The sequence below is a fragment of the Lichtheimia ornata genome (assembly GCF_029851405.1).
Source record: "Lichtheimia ornata isolate CBS 291.66 chromosome Unknown scaffold00051, whole genome shotgun sequence".
NCBI classification, from domain to species: Eukaryota; Fungi; Mucoromycota; class Mucoromycetes; order Mucorales; family Lichtheimiaceae; genus Lichtheimia; species Lichtheimia ornata.
Window position 1 is genome coordinate 73229 of NW_026695371.1, and position 16285 is coordinate 89513.

Sequence of the window (16285 nt, forward strand, 5' to 3'; positions counted from 1 at the left end):
CTATAGATTGTATACACACCAATATAGATCAAAATCTCCATCCATCCTTTCTTTTACCCCTCTCCTCTATAAACTTTTCCGCCTTTTCTTACTACATCGCTGCTGATCTATGGATGATGGCTGCCTATAGCATCAAAATCGCAATTTTGTTCTTTGTATGGGCATGGGGATATAGCCCTTCAGATGAGTTCCAATATACCACGATGGCGTTCCGAGCGATGTTTGCTACTGCCCTAATTTGGTTATGATAGCTGTCGATTCATGCAGCCTGATAATCATCATCAAGCCTAGGCTCTTTGATAAACAACAATGCATCATCCCTCAACAAGTCATTTATCTCTTCTTTGTGATCACGGAAATACCCACGCCCACCATCATGCACATATAAACAAAGGATGTTGTCGCCCATTCACCATCACTTTCTTTTTTCCCTCATCTCACTCTTTGATTGCTGACACAAGAAAAGAATCCTTAGTAAGTATCACTGATAGCCATTTTGCAACTCATTGGATTCGATCTGATTTGTGGTCATTGTTCGTAAGCTTTCATTGTTATTCTACTTTCATTATGATGGTCGTCATTGTGTCGTTTTGATTCTTGTAACGACGAGGTAAATCCTAACCACCTTTTCTAATGGATCGCATACTCATCTTTCTTTTTCATAAAGGTGCCTACTCAACCTTGACGCCTTTGCAAAGTCTGGATGAGTGGCCGTAATGCATTCCATAGCTGAGGCTGAAATTGACATGGAGCATTGTTGGCATGGTGTCAAACAGCCCCGCTTATTGCTACCTCCTCCCCTTTACTTGTCTTTACTTCCTCACGTCTTCCCATACCCAAAATGCCAAACAATTCGCGGCATGCAACCAGCAATGCAGCAACGAACACTGATCTACGCCATTTGGAAGGTACATTGTATATTGCCATTAGCTCTTTCGACCATGCTAATCGTATCCTCTCTAAAGTATTCCCGCCACGCCCAGCCTAGCACGTTTCGATTTTGACTCTTGACATAATCATCCATTCAAGTCCTCGATCAGAAATCAACGCTACCTGGAACAAGTGTTTTTTGACAGCAGCTTCAAAATTCAACATCAAGGTAATGATCATCTATCTTTGAATGCATACACTTTGGTTATGCTTACACGTCTTCTCTCACATGTTTAGATTGTTTCCAAGGATCAACCCAATTGTGAAAAGATATACGAGGCAATTCTACAAGCGCGTGTAGTATGTGAATTTCAAAGATGTATAAAAACACAACAACTTACAGGATAGCTGGATTTTTGTATAGGAGGAGCATACGTCAAGCGCCAGTACCACCAGCGGAGAAACCGATTCATGTATGCTGGATCCAAGCGCAAAGGCACGTTTCTGCAGCTAGTTTGAAAGGATGTCAACGAATCCAAATGGCTGCTGCGCACCAACGATGACGGCTCACAAGCGTATGTCGAAGACCTTATGTACTAGCATGGGGATAGGTGCGATTATGAACAGTAAGTACACATGCAATATGATTCACCAGCATACAAGCTCACATTTTACCTTTCATATGTGGTTTTGTATCATTAGTGCAGTGTATTTGGAGGATCGTTGTTGGGAGGACGTCCTCGGACCTACCTATGTCATCTACAAATCATCACCTCTCAAGTGCAGGTGGATTTATCACTTCGACTCAGTACTCCAGGATGGTTGACCACTTTATCAGTTCGATTCATCATGACAACAATCCTACGCCCACTCGCATACTGTATAAACAAGGCTGTTGTCACCAACACCATCATACGCCCTTTCTTTCTACTTGTATTCACATCATCATCAATGACCTTTGGTAAGTCTCAAGGATAGTATTTATTATGTGATCCCCAAAATGAGGTTACTCATGCATTCATCTTCTATGTAGCTCACCTCATTGATTATTGGTGCCTAATGACTTTTGAATGTTCGTTCATCGATGGACCCTTTGTGGTAGGTGTACCTATCATTTGTTGGCAAAAGGCAACCTCAACCTAATGGGAAATTTGGGACTCCTTTGTAGGTGACAAGAGTACATCCCAAGGCTAGCTGCCACCACCAGCGTTTGTTTTGTCAGCTGTTGAAAAGGCACCATATTAAGGTATGATTATCCATCTTTGAATGCACGTACTTTTTGATTTATACTCACATGCTTCCTATCACACAGCTGCTTTCAAGGCCGATTGGGATAACATTTACGAGGCGATCGATACTTCAAGCGTGTGTGGTATGTACATTTCAAAGATTGTATAACAAACACAACAATTTACAGGATAGCTGGATTTTTCTATAGGATGATCAAAGAGCAAAGAGTGTCCCCCGCTTGCCACCTATTCCGAAACCAGGCGGCGCATCTCGTCGTCTAAACTCCTTGTAACCATCGTAGCTCCATTCGGTCCAAGACGCAGCTTCCAGGTAAGAGCGATCCATGACAAACCGATTGGAAACAAGGCGTTTGGGAAAAGGCGTTTGGGAGCAAGGCAATTGGAGAACAAGGCGGTTGAGAACAAGGAGAAAGCTCAACATAGCATACCCCGACCATTTTGTGCTCCCCTTTCACGCAGCCGTTTTCCAGCCATAAGCAGCACGTGATTTCATATTCCCATACTTGCATGAGCTGTAGTACTTTCTAGCCAATGTGCGTTATAAGCTGTGCTATCGGTTTTAGAGTGGCATGATATCAGTATCCAAGTGACAGTAATTCCAAATACGATGGGTAGATTATACATGTTCATTCTAATACACAACATTACCATGTGCTTTTCATTCATGTGGTGCTCACTGTAAAAGAGGATATGGAGGAAGAGAATGTGAAGCGTGTTAGATGCTATGAAGCAGGGAAAGGATAAGAGAGAAGAAGAGATGATGATGCCTACTGTACTTGACGGGACAGCAGTGCAATGTGGATAGCCAATATATAAGTGAAAGAAGCAGCAACAGAAAGAAGGAGATATGAAGACATGTGTCTAAAACGAGAAGCAGAGAAGCACATGTCAACCATGGCACCAATGATGATGATGATGATTGCCTTTTGTGAAGGTACGTAAGTAAACAGCATCCAATAATGAAGGCATGTCAAGGTATGCATCACATTTGCATGTAGGAGAAAGTCGAGCTGCATAAACCAATTTGTATATGTAAAAAGATACGTATACATATTGAATGGGTCGCCCATCATCCTGAAACTCAATGGAGGGATCTCTTCACTTTTTCTCTTCCCAAGCTCATCTCACTTTCCACTCCTCCTTATTGTATCACAAAAGTCATGTACTTCTTAACCGGACCACCTTTATTATTCCATCTTCGAAGCAATAGTATGTAATCCACAAGCTAGCAACCTCCAACAAGCGTGTAATAAATAAACAATGCTTTATTTTATCCAGCTATCTTGCTATGTACTGTACATTGCCACTATCATCGTTGTAGTCGTCCTCCGTCATCATTCGTATTCGTACTCGTACTCGTCACCAGTCGTCAATCTCATCCGTCACACCAACATCCAAAAACACACAAGTTGAAAAGAATGGGATCTTGCAGGCTTCCTTTTGAATCTCGTTGTCGTCATCATTGCCATTGTTGTAGATGGGGTGATCATCGTAATCGTCATTGTCGTCTCTACAAATAAGAAAGCAGGCAAGTTAGACCATCTGGTACCGGAATGATGACGATTTGGTATACCGCTAGGCGATCCTCTCCAAGGAAGAAACCAAATCAGAAGGAATTCACAAACCAAATCACCACCATACGAGCAACATCGGGCGATCCCTTGTTCTTGAGAAAGCACTGCACGAATCACGCAAGGCCAGTTCGATCCATGGCAAGGAAGGACATCACCTACGTAGAGTCCAGGCTCATAGTTGTTCTCATTCATCCTCTCCAAAGAAAGAATGATCCCCAATCCTTCCAATCATTTCCCACCTCATGAAAAGAAATCCTCAAGGGAAAGAACGAGCCTATCACGAGAAGAGCGTGTTGGTTCAACACGTTCACGAGCTGTTGCAAATCCCCTTTTACCTCAACACGATGACCATGCTCTTCCAAAAATCCATCGTCATCGACCCATCAACTCAAACGCAGGCCTATAGAGCCCTGGACGCGTTCCAAGAAGCTTTTCCAGCACACTTGGGTAGTGCAGAGCGACGCAGCGACCACTTGATACAGGCTGGGACTTGAACCCAAAGAGATGATGATGATGCCTTGCATTTTCCATATACACAAAGACCCGTTGTTGTTGGTTACTGGAAACCGAAAACCATGGTGTAGTACAGTTGAGCCGAAACAGAACGCCAAACCAGCCAACGTCTTGAAACCAAACTTGCCCCCTATATAAGCTAACACGTCAATGGAACCAGTTCGGCTGCAACATTGGGCTCCGAATGTACCTGTTGACACCAAGCGTAGAGCGGAAATAGCAACGAACAAGAGGAAGCAACGATATCACCATGGCAACCACCAACCACCAACCACGCTCATTCCTCAGCACTTGGACACACTCGCTCCCTGACAATGCATGTTCAGAACTACATTAACACCTCACAGCCAGCAAGAGCACTCTTATAATACATTACCTTGATCGAGATGTCGTGAATGGAATAAGGAAAGGTGGGAGAAAAAGAAGAGAAGCGTTGTCTCAAGTCGTGAAGCTGCTGTCCCCCAAGTTTAAACCCCCTACTGCTATTACACTGAGGCCATTCAATTACCCTCCCCCCCCATACACACATGCACCCAAAACACACAACTCACCCATCGTCATCACCCTCATGATAGACAATAGGTTCACGTAAATAAAAGAAATGATCCTCACGTATAGCAAAAGGGTGTGTGCCATTTTACACTTTACATGATAATGATGATCCAACAACAGCCATTGCCTTACTACTATCAGGTCAGCCCGGATCAAGAAAGTTGAATGATGGGCATGCTGGGCTGGAGCAGGACGATCGTTCACATGCATTGGATTGGGCAACAAAGGTGTGGGAGGAATGGGCTATTAGCTGGCAGTTTACGAATTATTTTGCAAAATGTAAGTTTGTGACGCTTATAGATGAAATGCACCATATTTTTTCTTTCCAAGAAAACGTGCGTTTGTGGAAAGGTGTCGAGGCAGGGAATAAAACAGTTCAACAAGATACGCTGCTCAATCAAATAATATCATTTATTCCGATGCATTAGGGAGCCGGATGACTAGTAATGTATAATAGCATGGACTATATCTCATATCAAAGGCAACTTGGAACATGTCTTGACTGCCGACTTGATCCGCTTCTCCACCAGGTTAAGAATTGTTCATGTTGTGATTCGCCAGGAGGATTCTTCCAAACAATGCTAGGATGATAACGATACTGGTGCTTCTGAGGATAATGCAAGCTGTGTGAGATTTTAAACAATAACAATTGTTACCGACAGCATACCTCTTTGATAGGCACGTCAATGTAAGATGTATCAAGTCTTTGTTCTGCAATGGGCAAGCCTTTGGGTAGCTTTGGTTTCAACATCCTAGCAATTACATCATCAGCCATATACTTCAGGCATCCCGCACGCATTGTTTTACCTACCTAATCCACTGATAGTGACAGCAAGTGCATTGGCAGTAATCATTGTCAAGAAACAATCTTGTAGCTAATCCAATAATATCACCATGTGGAATACAATTGCTCCACCCAACACTTACCTGATGCCTTATCACAGAGATTAAGATAACACTCGGAAGCATACTCGGATTAGTTCAAAGGACAAAGATGAATTCTCACGACCACGTCCCAAGATTTGGTTGTGTAAAGAAGAAGAATCAAGGGAGGCTGTTGTCACGAAGCAGGCAATTCGTCAAGTCGCTGAGAAATCCATCCTGACCAACTTCATATGCCAACACGGCCTGCTGACATACTCCAGTTTGCGTCGAGCTTCTTCATACCAGCTCCAGGTCAGACCAAGAACGAGTGAGATGACGGTAAGATGGGCGAAAAGAAATGTAGAGCTACACAAGCTTAAAGGGTTAATGCAACACGTTCTGCTGCAACATTGAGCTCTTTGAATGTACCTGTAGGCACCAAGCTTGACAACGAAAAACAAGTTCACCATGGCCACAACATTAACCCAATCCGCTTGGATACTTCTTGTCTACAAATGTACCCAACTAAATGAATCCAAGCTGCTTTCCACAAGCCAATAAGAGCTTCTTTATAACACAAACCTTGAATGCATTGCCTGAATGGTCGTGTACGTGTGCATATGGGCTTGCAAGTAAAGAGGAGTCGGTGCTGCTGTACGCTATTGCAAGCCAATGCAACCAAGTGAAACAACGTAGTTGCAACGATCTTTCACTCCAACTTACTTACCTAAACCTCCCACGAGTGGTCAACGGTGACAATCGTCTTGAACAGCCTTGAGCGGTCTTGAACAGTCTTGATCAGGCGAAGCAGAATTGGTCTTGGTTAAGATCAACAGTTGCCTTGGCTGCGGAGACGCGGTTGCTATAGCAAAGCACGTAAGCAACGTCACCTTCTTTACTACTCCGCCATCCTGAACATGCATTATCAGGGAGTGAGCGTGTCCGGTTGTTGCCATGGCGACATCGCTGCTTTCTCTTGTTCGTTGCTATTCCCACTCTATGCTTGGTGTCAACAGGTACATTCGGAGCCCAATGTTGCAGCCGAACTGGTTCCATTGACGTGTTAGCTTATATAGGGGGGCAAGTTTGGTTTCAAGACGTTGGCTAGTTTGGCGTTCTGTTTCGGCTCAACTGTACTACACCATGGTTTTCGGTTTCAAGTAACCAACAACAACGGGTCTTTGTGTATATGGAAAATGCAAGGCATCATCATCATCTCTTTGGGTTCAAGTCCCAGCCTGTATCAAGTGGTCGCTGCGTCGCTCTGCACTACCCAAGTGTGCTGGAAAAGCTTCTTGGAACGCGTCCAGGGCTCTATAGGCCTGCGTTTGAGTTGATGGGTGGATGACGATGGATTTTTGGAAGAGCATGGTCATCGTGTTGAGGTAAAAGGGGATTTGCAACAGCTCGTGAACGTGTTGAACCAACACGCTCTTCTCGTGATAGGCTCGTTCTTTCCCTTGAGGATTTCTTTTCATGAGGTGGGAAATGATTGGAAGGATTGGGGATCATTCTTTCTTTGGAGAGGATGAATGAGAACAACTATGAGCCTGGACTCTACGTAGGTGATGTCCTTCCTTGCCATGGATCGAACTGGCCTTGCGTGATTCGTGCAGTGCTTTCTCAAGAACAAGGGATCGCCCGATGTTGCTCGTATGGTGGTGATTTGGTTTGTGAATTCCTTCTGATTTGGTTTCTTCCTTGGAGAGGATCGCCTAGCGGTATACCAAATCGTCATCATTCCCGGTACCAGATGGTCTAACTTGCCTGCTTTCTTATTTATAGAGGCCACAATGACGATTACGATGATCACCCCATTCACAACAATGACGATTGCAATGATTACCACACTCACGATGATGACAATGATAACGACAACAAGATTCAAAAGGAAGCTGTAGTGAATCCTTTACTATCCAACAAAGACATCACCAACACGTGACCTCCATGCATATGGTAAGTAAATGTTCCGTTTCCACGTCATGTATCTAATAGTTCTTGCATAAGGAGGAATATTTTTATTGCGATATGTGTGGTGGGGCTTCGTATCGAAGGGCAATCATGATCGTCATATCCCTGGCATGCATGGACCGGTAAGACCATAGGTGGTTAATATTGGTGTACGATAAGCAAGCTAATGAGCTGTTGTATAGCGTCGTTTGCAGGAGGTCAATCAGCGGATTGTCAGGGATAGGATCCATACCCGTTGTGGTTGGCTTGGATGGGGTTAGTCGACAACCGTATGCCTATGCTTTTTTTTTGACAACTGGGGAAACGATTTGCAAGAGTGGTAATGGATCAAAATCAGGCAAACAACCCTGTGGTGGTTAGGCAGCTGTGGGGACAATTGTTCTTGCAAGCGAACATCAGACGGCCTGCTTTGCAAGCCTATACCCACCAGGCATATGATCGTGCAATTGAATTTCGTTACCAGCAAATCCTTGGTTGTTTGCAAGCAGGTACACTAGGGAAAAAAGCAAGATGGTATCCTATATTAATATTTCGCTTAGAATCAAGAGTTTCCATGCCCAGTCCCATCATGCGACAAAACGTTCAAGACCAATGCTACTTTGGAAGCACCATCAAGCAAAGCATCTAGCTCAAAGGCTGGTATGTAATAAGCACACTTTCACCTTCACCATACGTTTGATGATGATTGACACGAATCGTTCCACTATGCAGAGACACTCACACACATGGCATCACGCCTGTGAAGAGGCTATGTATATCGCATACAGCATACAAATGAATGCATTTGATGTCAAAGGGATCAACTGGACAACAACCATCATCATCCAAAATCACATGCTGGAATACCAACATAGCATTTGAGACAGAAGACCAAGGTTTGTGTCAGCGTATGGATATATAGTGTAAACCTGATTTCTAATCAACGCATTCGCGGATCATTCATGCATTGCAGCCAGTAACCATATGGAAATCCTAGCTCATAGCCAAACCTTCAAAGATGGCAATCCAGACTTTGTGGTTCTTCCAACAAGATTGGCATCCTCTGATCCGCTTTCATCGTGGCCCTGATAAACAAGATCGACCAACTATCCTTATACATTCTCCTTCATACCGCTCTTGGACATGCTTTGGAATAAAACTCGCACTTTATCGCCTATGTAAAATGCATTTCAGTATCCTTCTCTTTAATCATTGCACGTAACTCTACTATCAAAGTAAACTTGTTTCTGAGATTACAAAAAATGATTTATTATGCAGCCATACGGCTACAGCTAATAATGGAAGATCGGGCTGTAATGGGGTGTCGCTCTTGGGCAGCATAGTATCGGAGCGTATGTACACTTTACCCATGGATACGAGACATGGTATCATTTGATTTACAAAGGATCTCTTATGGCGTGTAAAAAAAGTGGAAGGTGAAACAATGTTTGATCCCACTATAGAAGGATCGGAATTGGATGAACAAGCCGAGCCTGCCGATAGAGCGAGATAAACCCGCCATCATCCGAATGCAAGCAGCCCGCTTTAAGTTCACGGCCACGTGTACCATTTGTTGAGATACACAAAAGCGAACGGCTCATACTTTGTGTGGCTGGAAAGCATTTTTGTTTTCATAACATGACATTGCTTGTATATATGGGGTTCATCAACATCGGCTGCTCGGCAAAAAGCAAATTCATGGCGTCAGAGGCTATATGATGGTCGTGTTACATGTGGTATGTAGTTCCCTCATATCCGCTTCCCCAAAGTATTTGATACAGATTGTTCAACGTGAATAAGGTAGTACCACCTTATTTCTATGCGTACACTATATAAAGTGGAGTAAGAAAACATATAAATCGATCGTTTCTTTCGGCCCCAAGACATAATGGCTGCTTCATCATCGTTGCCATCATCTTCTTATCCATCCACATCCAGCTCAAAAACGATATACGACAATTTCTCTTCAACAACAGCCATGGCTTTTGCTTGGCAGCACAAACGACAGCAACATCGATACACCGATACATGTCTTTTTTATCCACCCGCATTTAGTTCTCGACATCGACATGGCTACGTGCGTCGCTACTCTACAACCAGCATTGATAGCGGCATGACTACCACCTCTACACGCTCAGGGCATAGTAGTTTGCATCGCAAAGCCATGTCACTTGATACATTGCCAGTCTTATTACAACAACAACAACAACAGAACGAAGGGTTTAACCCGTTTATATCAAGGCGCCAAGAAGAGCAACATGATGTGTCAAGTAATAACAACAACAACAACATGCCATGTAAATATCAACCCCCCCCATCCTCCTTTCTTTCATCCCAATTTCGATTTTCCCTCGTCTCTCTCTTTCTCTCTCGTGCACCCCTTTTGTTTCTTTTATCCTGTGAAGCTCACACGCTCTCTTATTGATCCACTCAGCATCTCAATCGTCTTTTTCATTGGCGACCCACAAGAACACAGCTAGTGGTATCAACGACATTGGCCAACAGAATGCCATGGCTACACGGTCGCACCCGATACCGCCACCATTACAGCAGCAGCAACAGCAACAGCCATTGTCGCCACCACCCCCAACAGCACGCATGTCAGAGGATTACTCACGACGCACATCTCGTCAGTCCATCCACGCCACCATGATTGACATGGCTCGACCCTGGCCTACACGAACGATACGTATTGAACGTGATTATTCTCGAGGTGATGGTGTCACTCGTTTCAGTACAGAGTTTCCCATAGAACTTCATGGCAAGGTATATAAGGAGGAGGAGGATGGATGTGTGTTGTGTGATACAAGGAGGAGGAGAACGAGCAAAGGAGAGGCGCATTACACGTGGGTGGTATCATTGTTCAAGGGGGAGGGTAGGTAGGTAGAGATGGAATACGATGGATCTTATGTATTGGTTGCATAATCTAGATTACAGCAAATCAGTTCCAGCACACCATGGATACCATCAACACCATCATGTATCGAGCTGAAAAGGTGTCACTCAATGTCTTTGACAACATTATGGAATGCTTAACAATATACATTTGGCCAATGTTGGTTACTACCCATTATCAAAAGGTAACGAGCGCGTGTGACATGATATTGCATAAATCCCTCCATCTGACGTTTTCCTTCCTTCAATAGTGTATCAAACAACTCGCACGCTTTATCGACTCTGAAAATGAACTTTTATATCATGCCAAGGGCCTCTCGATATCCGATCCTGTTCGTTGTGCTTTCCTTTTTGTAAGTCAATTGCTGATGATGATGGTTTCAATCGATGGATGGCTCATGTCATGTTCATTAGCTCGAGATCCGGATATACGATTGATCATCCCTTTTTCCTTCATGCATCAATATACCTACCCACACACACAACACCTCCATCCTTACATAGCTTACTTTTATACCGCATAGTACCAATTAATCGCACATTTGTTCATCCAATCCACCATCATAAACAGCTTGTTTTTCAAAAACGAAAGCTTTTTACTTTTCAAATGTAGATTTACATGGTCAATTCCTAAGTGACAATCCATGGATTAGTCTTCAATCGTCCTTGCCCTCCTATTTTACTTACCATAATAGCATTCACGATATCGTTATTGTTGTTCTTGAGAGCCTTGACAGCCTTGTTACGGGAGACATTGGCTTGGGTGACAACTAAATCAATATCCTTTTCCTCGATACCAGTAGCATCCACGGGTTCGTTATCCTCTTCCTCCTCCTCGGCAGTAGCAGCAGCAGCAACAGATGAAGGGGCATTGGCTTCAGTATCTTCTGCCTTGGCAGCAGCTTCGGCAGCCAATTGTTGGGCAGCAGCAGCTTGAGCACGTTGACGCATATCATCCACACGGACTTCACCAAACACAATATACGTATCCGAGTTACTGCTCTTGTACACTTCAGGGGTCTCAATGGCAAAGACAATCTACATACAGTCAACCTGTTAATGGGGTCCATCAACAAGTGAGCACACACACACACACTCATGACAACAACGTACACCACGAGCACGCGTAAAGGTGACGCGAGTAATGTCTGGCACGGGTTTCACACCAAGACTCAGGATGGCCTTGCGAGCCTTCTTTTCACCACGCGATTGGGGAGTGTCCACAGGGGTTTGTTGTTGTTCCTGTTGTCGTTGTTGTTGTTCCTCAGTGGCAACAGGCTTCTCTTCGGCAGGTGCAGCCATATTCTTTTTGTTTGCTGTAAAGAGCAGTGTGTGGGTGTGTGCGTGAGAGTCAATCAATCACCCGACACCAAATCATTCCCCAACAGTTTAAATGAGCGCCCATTCATACCTATCCACTCATCACACATCCTTACAATGATATATCCAAATGAACATTAAATGATGTCTCCATCGAGTTTACTACATTTACTTTAAAGTGTTGTTGCTATGATATTACGTTGCCAATGGCAACGGCGTGGATGTCGTATTAAGACAATCGCCTGATCATGCATAGTGGTGGTGGTGGTTGACATTTCCACCAAGATGATTGTATCACATGACCTATATCTCTCTCCTAGCCTGAAACCGAGCCACTGGATACTTTACCCGTTTACACATCCCTAGCAGTAACGAGTTGTACGAATGCGACTTTTTGCTATGGTTCATGAATGATAAATTTATCGAGACGTTGGGTATCTATATTGAGATGTGGGGGGATGCACTTGTCATATGAGATGCGTACATTGTGCAAGGTGCGGTGCTACCAAATATGTCTTTGCTCATATAGAGCGACGTAATCATTTTTTCTATAAGGGTAATATAGATATACTACGCCGAATACCTTTAATCAAAAGGTCGAACAACGGGTTTATCTCGGTTGCCAGGGAAATGAATGCGGGAAAAAAGTGTTATAGGATCAATCATGCCGCCTAAAAGGTTAAATTCAGCACACACTGAGGTGAGTGTGGGTCGTGCAACAGCCTCTCTTTGTTTCATTACTTCTTTCAATCCCCACTACCACATTATCTCTTTCACATATGCGTTTCCACTTTATCAGTTTCTTTATTGTAGCACTCGTTGCCTTGGTTGCCAAGGCTGCCGAACGTAAGTAACGAGACTATCTACCACCTATTGACAACTACGAATGTGACTTTTTGACAACTTGCCCATGCATTGCTTTAGCTGGCTACACGGATTACATTATGGCCTTGAAGAAGCCTGTGGAGGATGCTGTCATTGAACAAGCCAAGAAGGATGTCGAGGCAGTGAACGGCAAGGTCATTTACGAGATCAAGATTGGGTTCCAGGCGTTGATCATTTCCCTTCCCAATGACCAGTATACGACGTTTGAGAACAAGGACTATGTGGATTTTATTGAAGAAGATCAACAAGGTAAGAAGGGGGAATGTATGATAATGGAAGCGAGATAGAGACAAGATGATTGATTGATACATTATGCAGTTCACATCAACGACAATGGGCATTAAAATTATACTCGAATCTGGATTTCACCGAACGGGCTGTTTTGTTGTACCTTGAGCATGTCTTTGGTAGTGAGTAGCAGAATGTCATAGAAACGTCTTGCTGCTTCTGCTCTTGTACTTGAACCCAAATCCCCAAATCCAATAACATTTTCTTGCTTTTGTTGTGCCCTATCTTGCACCAATTCCAGTGTCTCATTGGCTTTTTGTCCCATTTGGCTACTTTGTGTCATGATGCTGGTATCAGCAGCTCCCAAAGCCCCATTGTTTTCTTCTGTTCCAATATCATTGACTTGCTGATCATCGAAACCGGCATCACCAAACTATAACACAATTGTCAGTTCATCATGCTATGCAATAAAGATAAAAGGATACTTACATCATCAAAGTCAAAGTCCATACCGCCAACATCATTATAGTCTTGTTCATCATTGTGTGGTACTTCTGGAGCAGGTGCAGGGATATCGAAATCCAAATCATCCTCGACGGGTGAAGTAATGGCGGGAATAACCGGCTTGGGATGACTTAAACGAGAATACAAAGAGTCGAGTGTTGTACCAGCTGTGCAAATCATTGGCTTTTTCCAATTAAGTGAGGCTTTTGGTGCAACATGTTGTCGATCATTGGCACTCTATATAATGAAAGAGATGATTAGATTTCAGTATTCTTTGCATGCATGCATGTATGTATATACACGTACACGATCCACAATGGTTGAAGCATCCGTAGCGTATTTCCGTAATTGTTCATGAGGGATTTCGGTCACACGATCGACTACCAATCGACGACGACGACGACGTGGTTGTTGTGTCTCCATAGATTCATTGATTTCTGGTGCATCAAACATGGACATGTCATCATCATCGCGAATCAATCCAGATTGGATCAATGAGCTATCCATTTCGGATGTTTGAGAGAGTGCTGGAAAAGTTTCCTCGGCACCAGCAGCACCAGCAGCAGCGTTATCATCCTCGGGTGGAGCAATATCACCAAAGTCGTCATTGCCGAAATCAAAGTCATCAAAGTCCAACATGTTGCCATCATCGTAATGTCCCTTGGCAAGTGGGTTCTCAATGTCGCCAATACTCGTATCCATGCCTTGGTCAAGCATTGCCTCATTATCACGACGACCTTGTTCAACACCATCATGAAGATCAATATCACCGCCCGCCAAGCGTCCAGTCTCGACATCTTGTTGCTCTGCTGTGGGGTTATGCATATCCCATCCAAATGAAATGTCGCTCAATGTAATGTCTTGTGATGATGCCATTTGTGATAAGCTGTCGAGAATAGGATCTCTGCCTTCGGTGTCACTAAAGTATATTGTTAGTATAAAGCCGGCATGTTGTTGTTGGTGTTAAAGGGATACATTACAGATCTAATAATGGGTCATCGGGCAAGAGGACGTCAAATTCTGTAAGTCGATCGGGTAACGTGATGCTCTTCATTTTGACTTGTGCATGGCGGATATCTGGCATGTTGACATCACCCTTTTTGAATGCCTAGATACACATGTTGCTATGTGAATAAACGAGGTATGCTATGTTGGTCGTCATGTACCTGCTTAATCTTTTCCAAGGCACCGTTACAGTCTTCCAACAAATATCGTGTTTTGCGAGAGTGGATACGGACAACACCGAGAAGCAATTGACCCGACATGCGTAGCGTCAAAGGTTCTTGATCATTGGTAGTGATAGCGTCTAATGCGTAACGTATCTATGTCAATAGAGTCTGGTCATGGAAACCCACATTGGAAGCTTTACCGATGGTCTTTTGAAGGTTGGTTTGAAGGAATTGCGACTTTGAAATCTTGCGTTCCCAGCAGGATGCAATCCACACACGTTTCAATGCACCATGGCTGGTGATGAGTTGATCGGAAACCATCTTTGGGGGAAAAGGTAGGCAACAAGGAAGAGAATGGTGGGTGTACAAATCGGACGCGTTTCACAGCCAACAGTTCTCGTCGCCCCCTATTTTTTCGCTCTCCCACCCAACGCGCCTCGCGTCACACACACACAATGGTTGCTGCGCATTAACATGTCCCAACAAAACCCTGGTAGCCATCACGTCCTTAACTTTGGTATGCATCCAACAAGACTCAAAACGCACAATTGACGAACATAGTTTTTTATGAAGATGAAGATGATACAAAACTACAACGATCAACGTCTGCTATCACGGCTCCTGCTTCTACTATCACTGCTATAGCTTCTTCTTCTTCGTCTTCCTCGATCTCGGCTTCTGCTTCGACTTCGATAACGTCTTGTACGATCACGGCTAGAACTCCTGCTTCTACTACGATAACGTCTCCTACGATCGCGACTACGACTACGGCTTCGGCTACTGCTGCTGCTACGACTACGACTACGACTGCGGCTTGAGCTAGGGCTTCTTGAACGTCGACGACCGCGCTTTTCATCATCATCATTGTCGTCATTATCCGATCCTGATCCTTGATCACTTTCGAGATCCTCTTCCAATCCACTCTTTCTTGGTTCCAATTCGTCGTTTTCTTCCATAATGTATCGACTGACAAGACGTGGTAAAATGACATCGCATACGCGTTCCTCGTGTAGTAGTTGATCCACAAATTCATCCATGTATGTCAATGAATAGCCGTCTAATAAACGCACTTGTCATAAGCCTTCTATTCGATCCTATGCTCTTCCCCATTCAAACTTACCGCCTTGTCTCACACGCAATTTCCGAGGATCATTTAATAATGGCTCCAAAGCCAGGTATACTTCTTTGGATCGACCCACCAATCGTAGATAGAACGCACCCAATGCTCGTAGATATCTAAATCCTCACCATCAGTAAACGCGCCCCATAGAATGTCCCTTTTTTCCAATACATACTTGAAATCCTCTTGTTTGATAAGCTCGTGAACGATCTCCTTCTCGGGTTGCAACTGCAACATTTTGAGCGTCAAGCATAAAAATTCGGTTGGATGCTGACCAGCGTATTGCCCACCAATGTATGTCAACTTGACAGCCTTATCCATAAGTGTCGCAGCTATTGTTCTCCACGTGTCAATCATCATCCTCGCTTTTTTATACCATCAAGCATAGATAACTTACATGATAAGCCAAAACAGTGTTCCTTCCAGTATAGCGAATCGTAGATGCGCTCACGAATAATCTTTTCCACCAGATGCTGGGGATCTTTGCCATGGACAGCAATGGCATCGGATACCGTGCGATTGGCTATATAATAAAAAGCGATCAGCAAGTGGATCGGTGGCAATGCCCAAGTGAGAGTGTTTACCCATTGT

At 43.9% G+C, this 16285-nt stretch overlaps 7 protein-coding genes across 7 annotated transcripts; 3 read left to right on the plus strand and 4 right to left on the minus strand.

Annotated features, from left to right (window-relative positions):
- Positions 1-841: 841 nt before the first annotated feature.
- O0I10_009080 (uncharacterized protein) lies at positions 842-1384 on the plus strand (the record flags this gene model as incomplete). Its single annotated transcript, XM_058489077.1, has 4 exons — positions 842-908; positions 1041-1099; positions 1168-1230; positions 1295-1384. 4 exons carry the CDS (start codon positions 842-844, stop codon positions 1382-1384), a joined length of 279 nt encoding a protein of 92 aa, XP_058340125.1.
- A 3850-nt stretch (positions 1385-5234) lies between these two features.
- Positions 5235-5728, minus strand: O0I10_009081 (uncharacterized protein; the record flags this gene model as incomplete). Its single annotated transcript, XM_058489078.1, has 4 exons — positions 5235-5366; positions 5427-5511; positions 5567-5634; positions 5687-5728. The coding sequence occupies 4 exons, from the start codon at positions 5726-5728 to the stop codon at positions 5235-5237; spliced, it is 327 nt and encodes a 108-aa protein (XP_058340126.1).
- Positions 5729-9461: 3733 nt separating this feature from the next.
- On the plus strand, positions 9462-10906 carry O0I10_009082 (uncharacterized protein; the record flags this gene model as incomplete). Its single annotated transcript, XM_058489079.1, has 5 exons — positions 9462-9870; positions 10008-10339; positions 10504-10653; positions 10720-10821; positions 10883-10906. The coding sequence occupies 5 exons, from the start codon at positions 9462-9464 to the stop codon at positions 10904-10906; spliced, it is 1017 nt and encodes a 338-aa protein (XP_058340127.1).
- A 177-nt stretch (positions 10907-11083) lies between these two features.
- O0I10_009083 (uncharacterized protein) lies at positions 11084-11770 on the minus strand (the record flags this gene model as incomplete). Its single annotated transcript, XM_058489080.1, has 3 exons — positions 11084-11098; positions 11156-11506; positions 11582-11770. The coding sequence occupies 3 exons, from the start codon at positions 11768-11770 to the stop codon at positions 11084-11086; spliced, it is 555 nt and encodes a 184-aa protein (XP_058340128.1).
- Positions 11771-12567: 797 nt separating this feature from the next.
- Positions 12568-13017, plus strand: O0I10_009084 (uncharacterized protein; the record flags this gene model as incomplete). The annotated part of the gene is made up of 3 exons (XM_058489081.1): positions 12568-12634; positions 12713-12922; positions 12992-13017. 3 exons carry the CDS (start codon positions 12568-12570, stop codon positions 13015-13017), a joined length of 303 nt encoding a protein of 100 aa, XP_058340129.1.
- A 2-nt stretch (positions 13018-13019) lies between these two features.
- Positions 13020-14895, minus strand: O0I10_009085 (uncharacterized protein; the record flags this gene model as incomplete). Its single annotated transcript, XM_058489082.1, has 6 exons — positions 13020-13334; positions 13391-13642; positions 13712-14324; positions 14386-14513; positions 14572-14711; positions 14775-14895. 6 exons carry the CDS (start codon positions 14893-14895, stop codon positions 13020-13022), a joined length of 1569 nt encoding a protein of 522 aa, XP_058340130.1.
- Positions 14896-15173: 278 nt separating this feature from the next.
- Positions 15174-16282, minus strand: O0I10_009086 (uncharacterized protein; the record flags this gene model as incomplete). The annotated part of the gene is made up of 5 exons (XM_058489083.1): positions 15174-15631; positions 15695-15810; positions 15870-16026; positions 16092-16217; positions 16279-16282. 5 exons carry the CDS (start codon positions 16280-16282, stop codon positions 15174-15176), a joined length of 861 nt encoding a protein of 286 aa, XP_058340131.1.
- Positions 16283-16285: the final 3 nt, after the last annotated feature.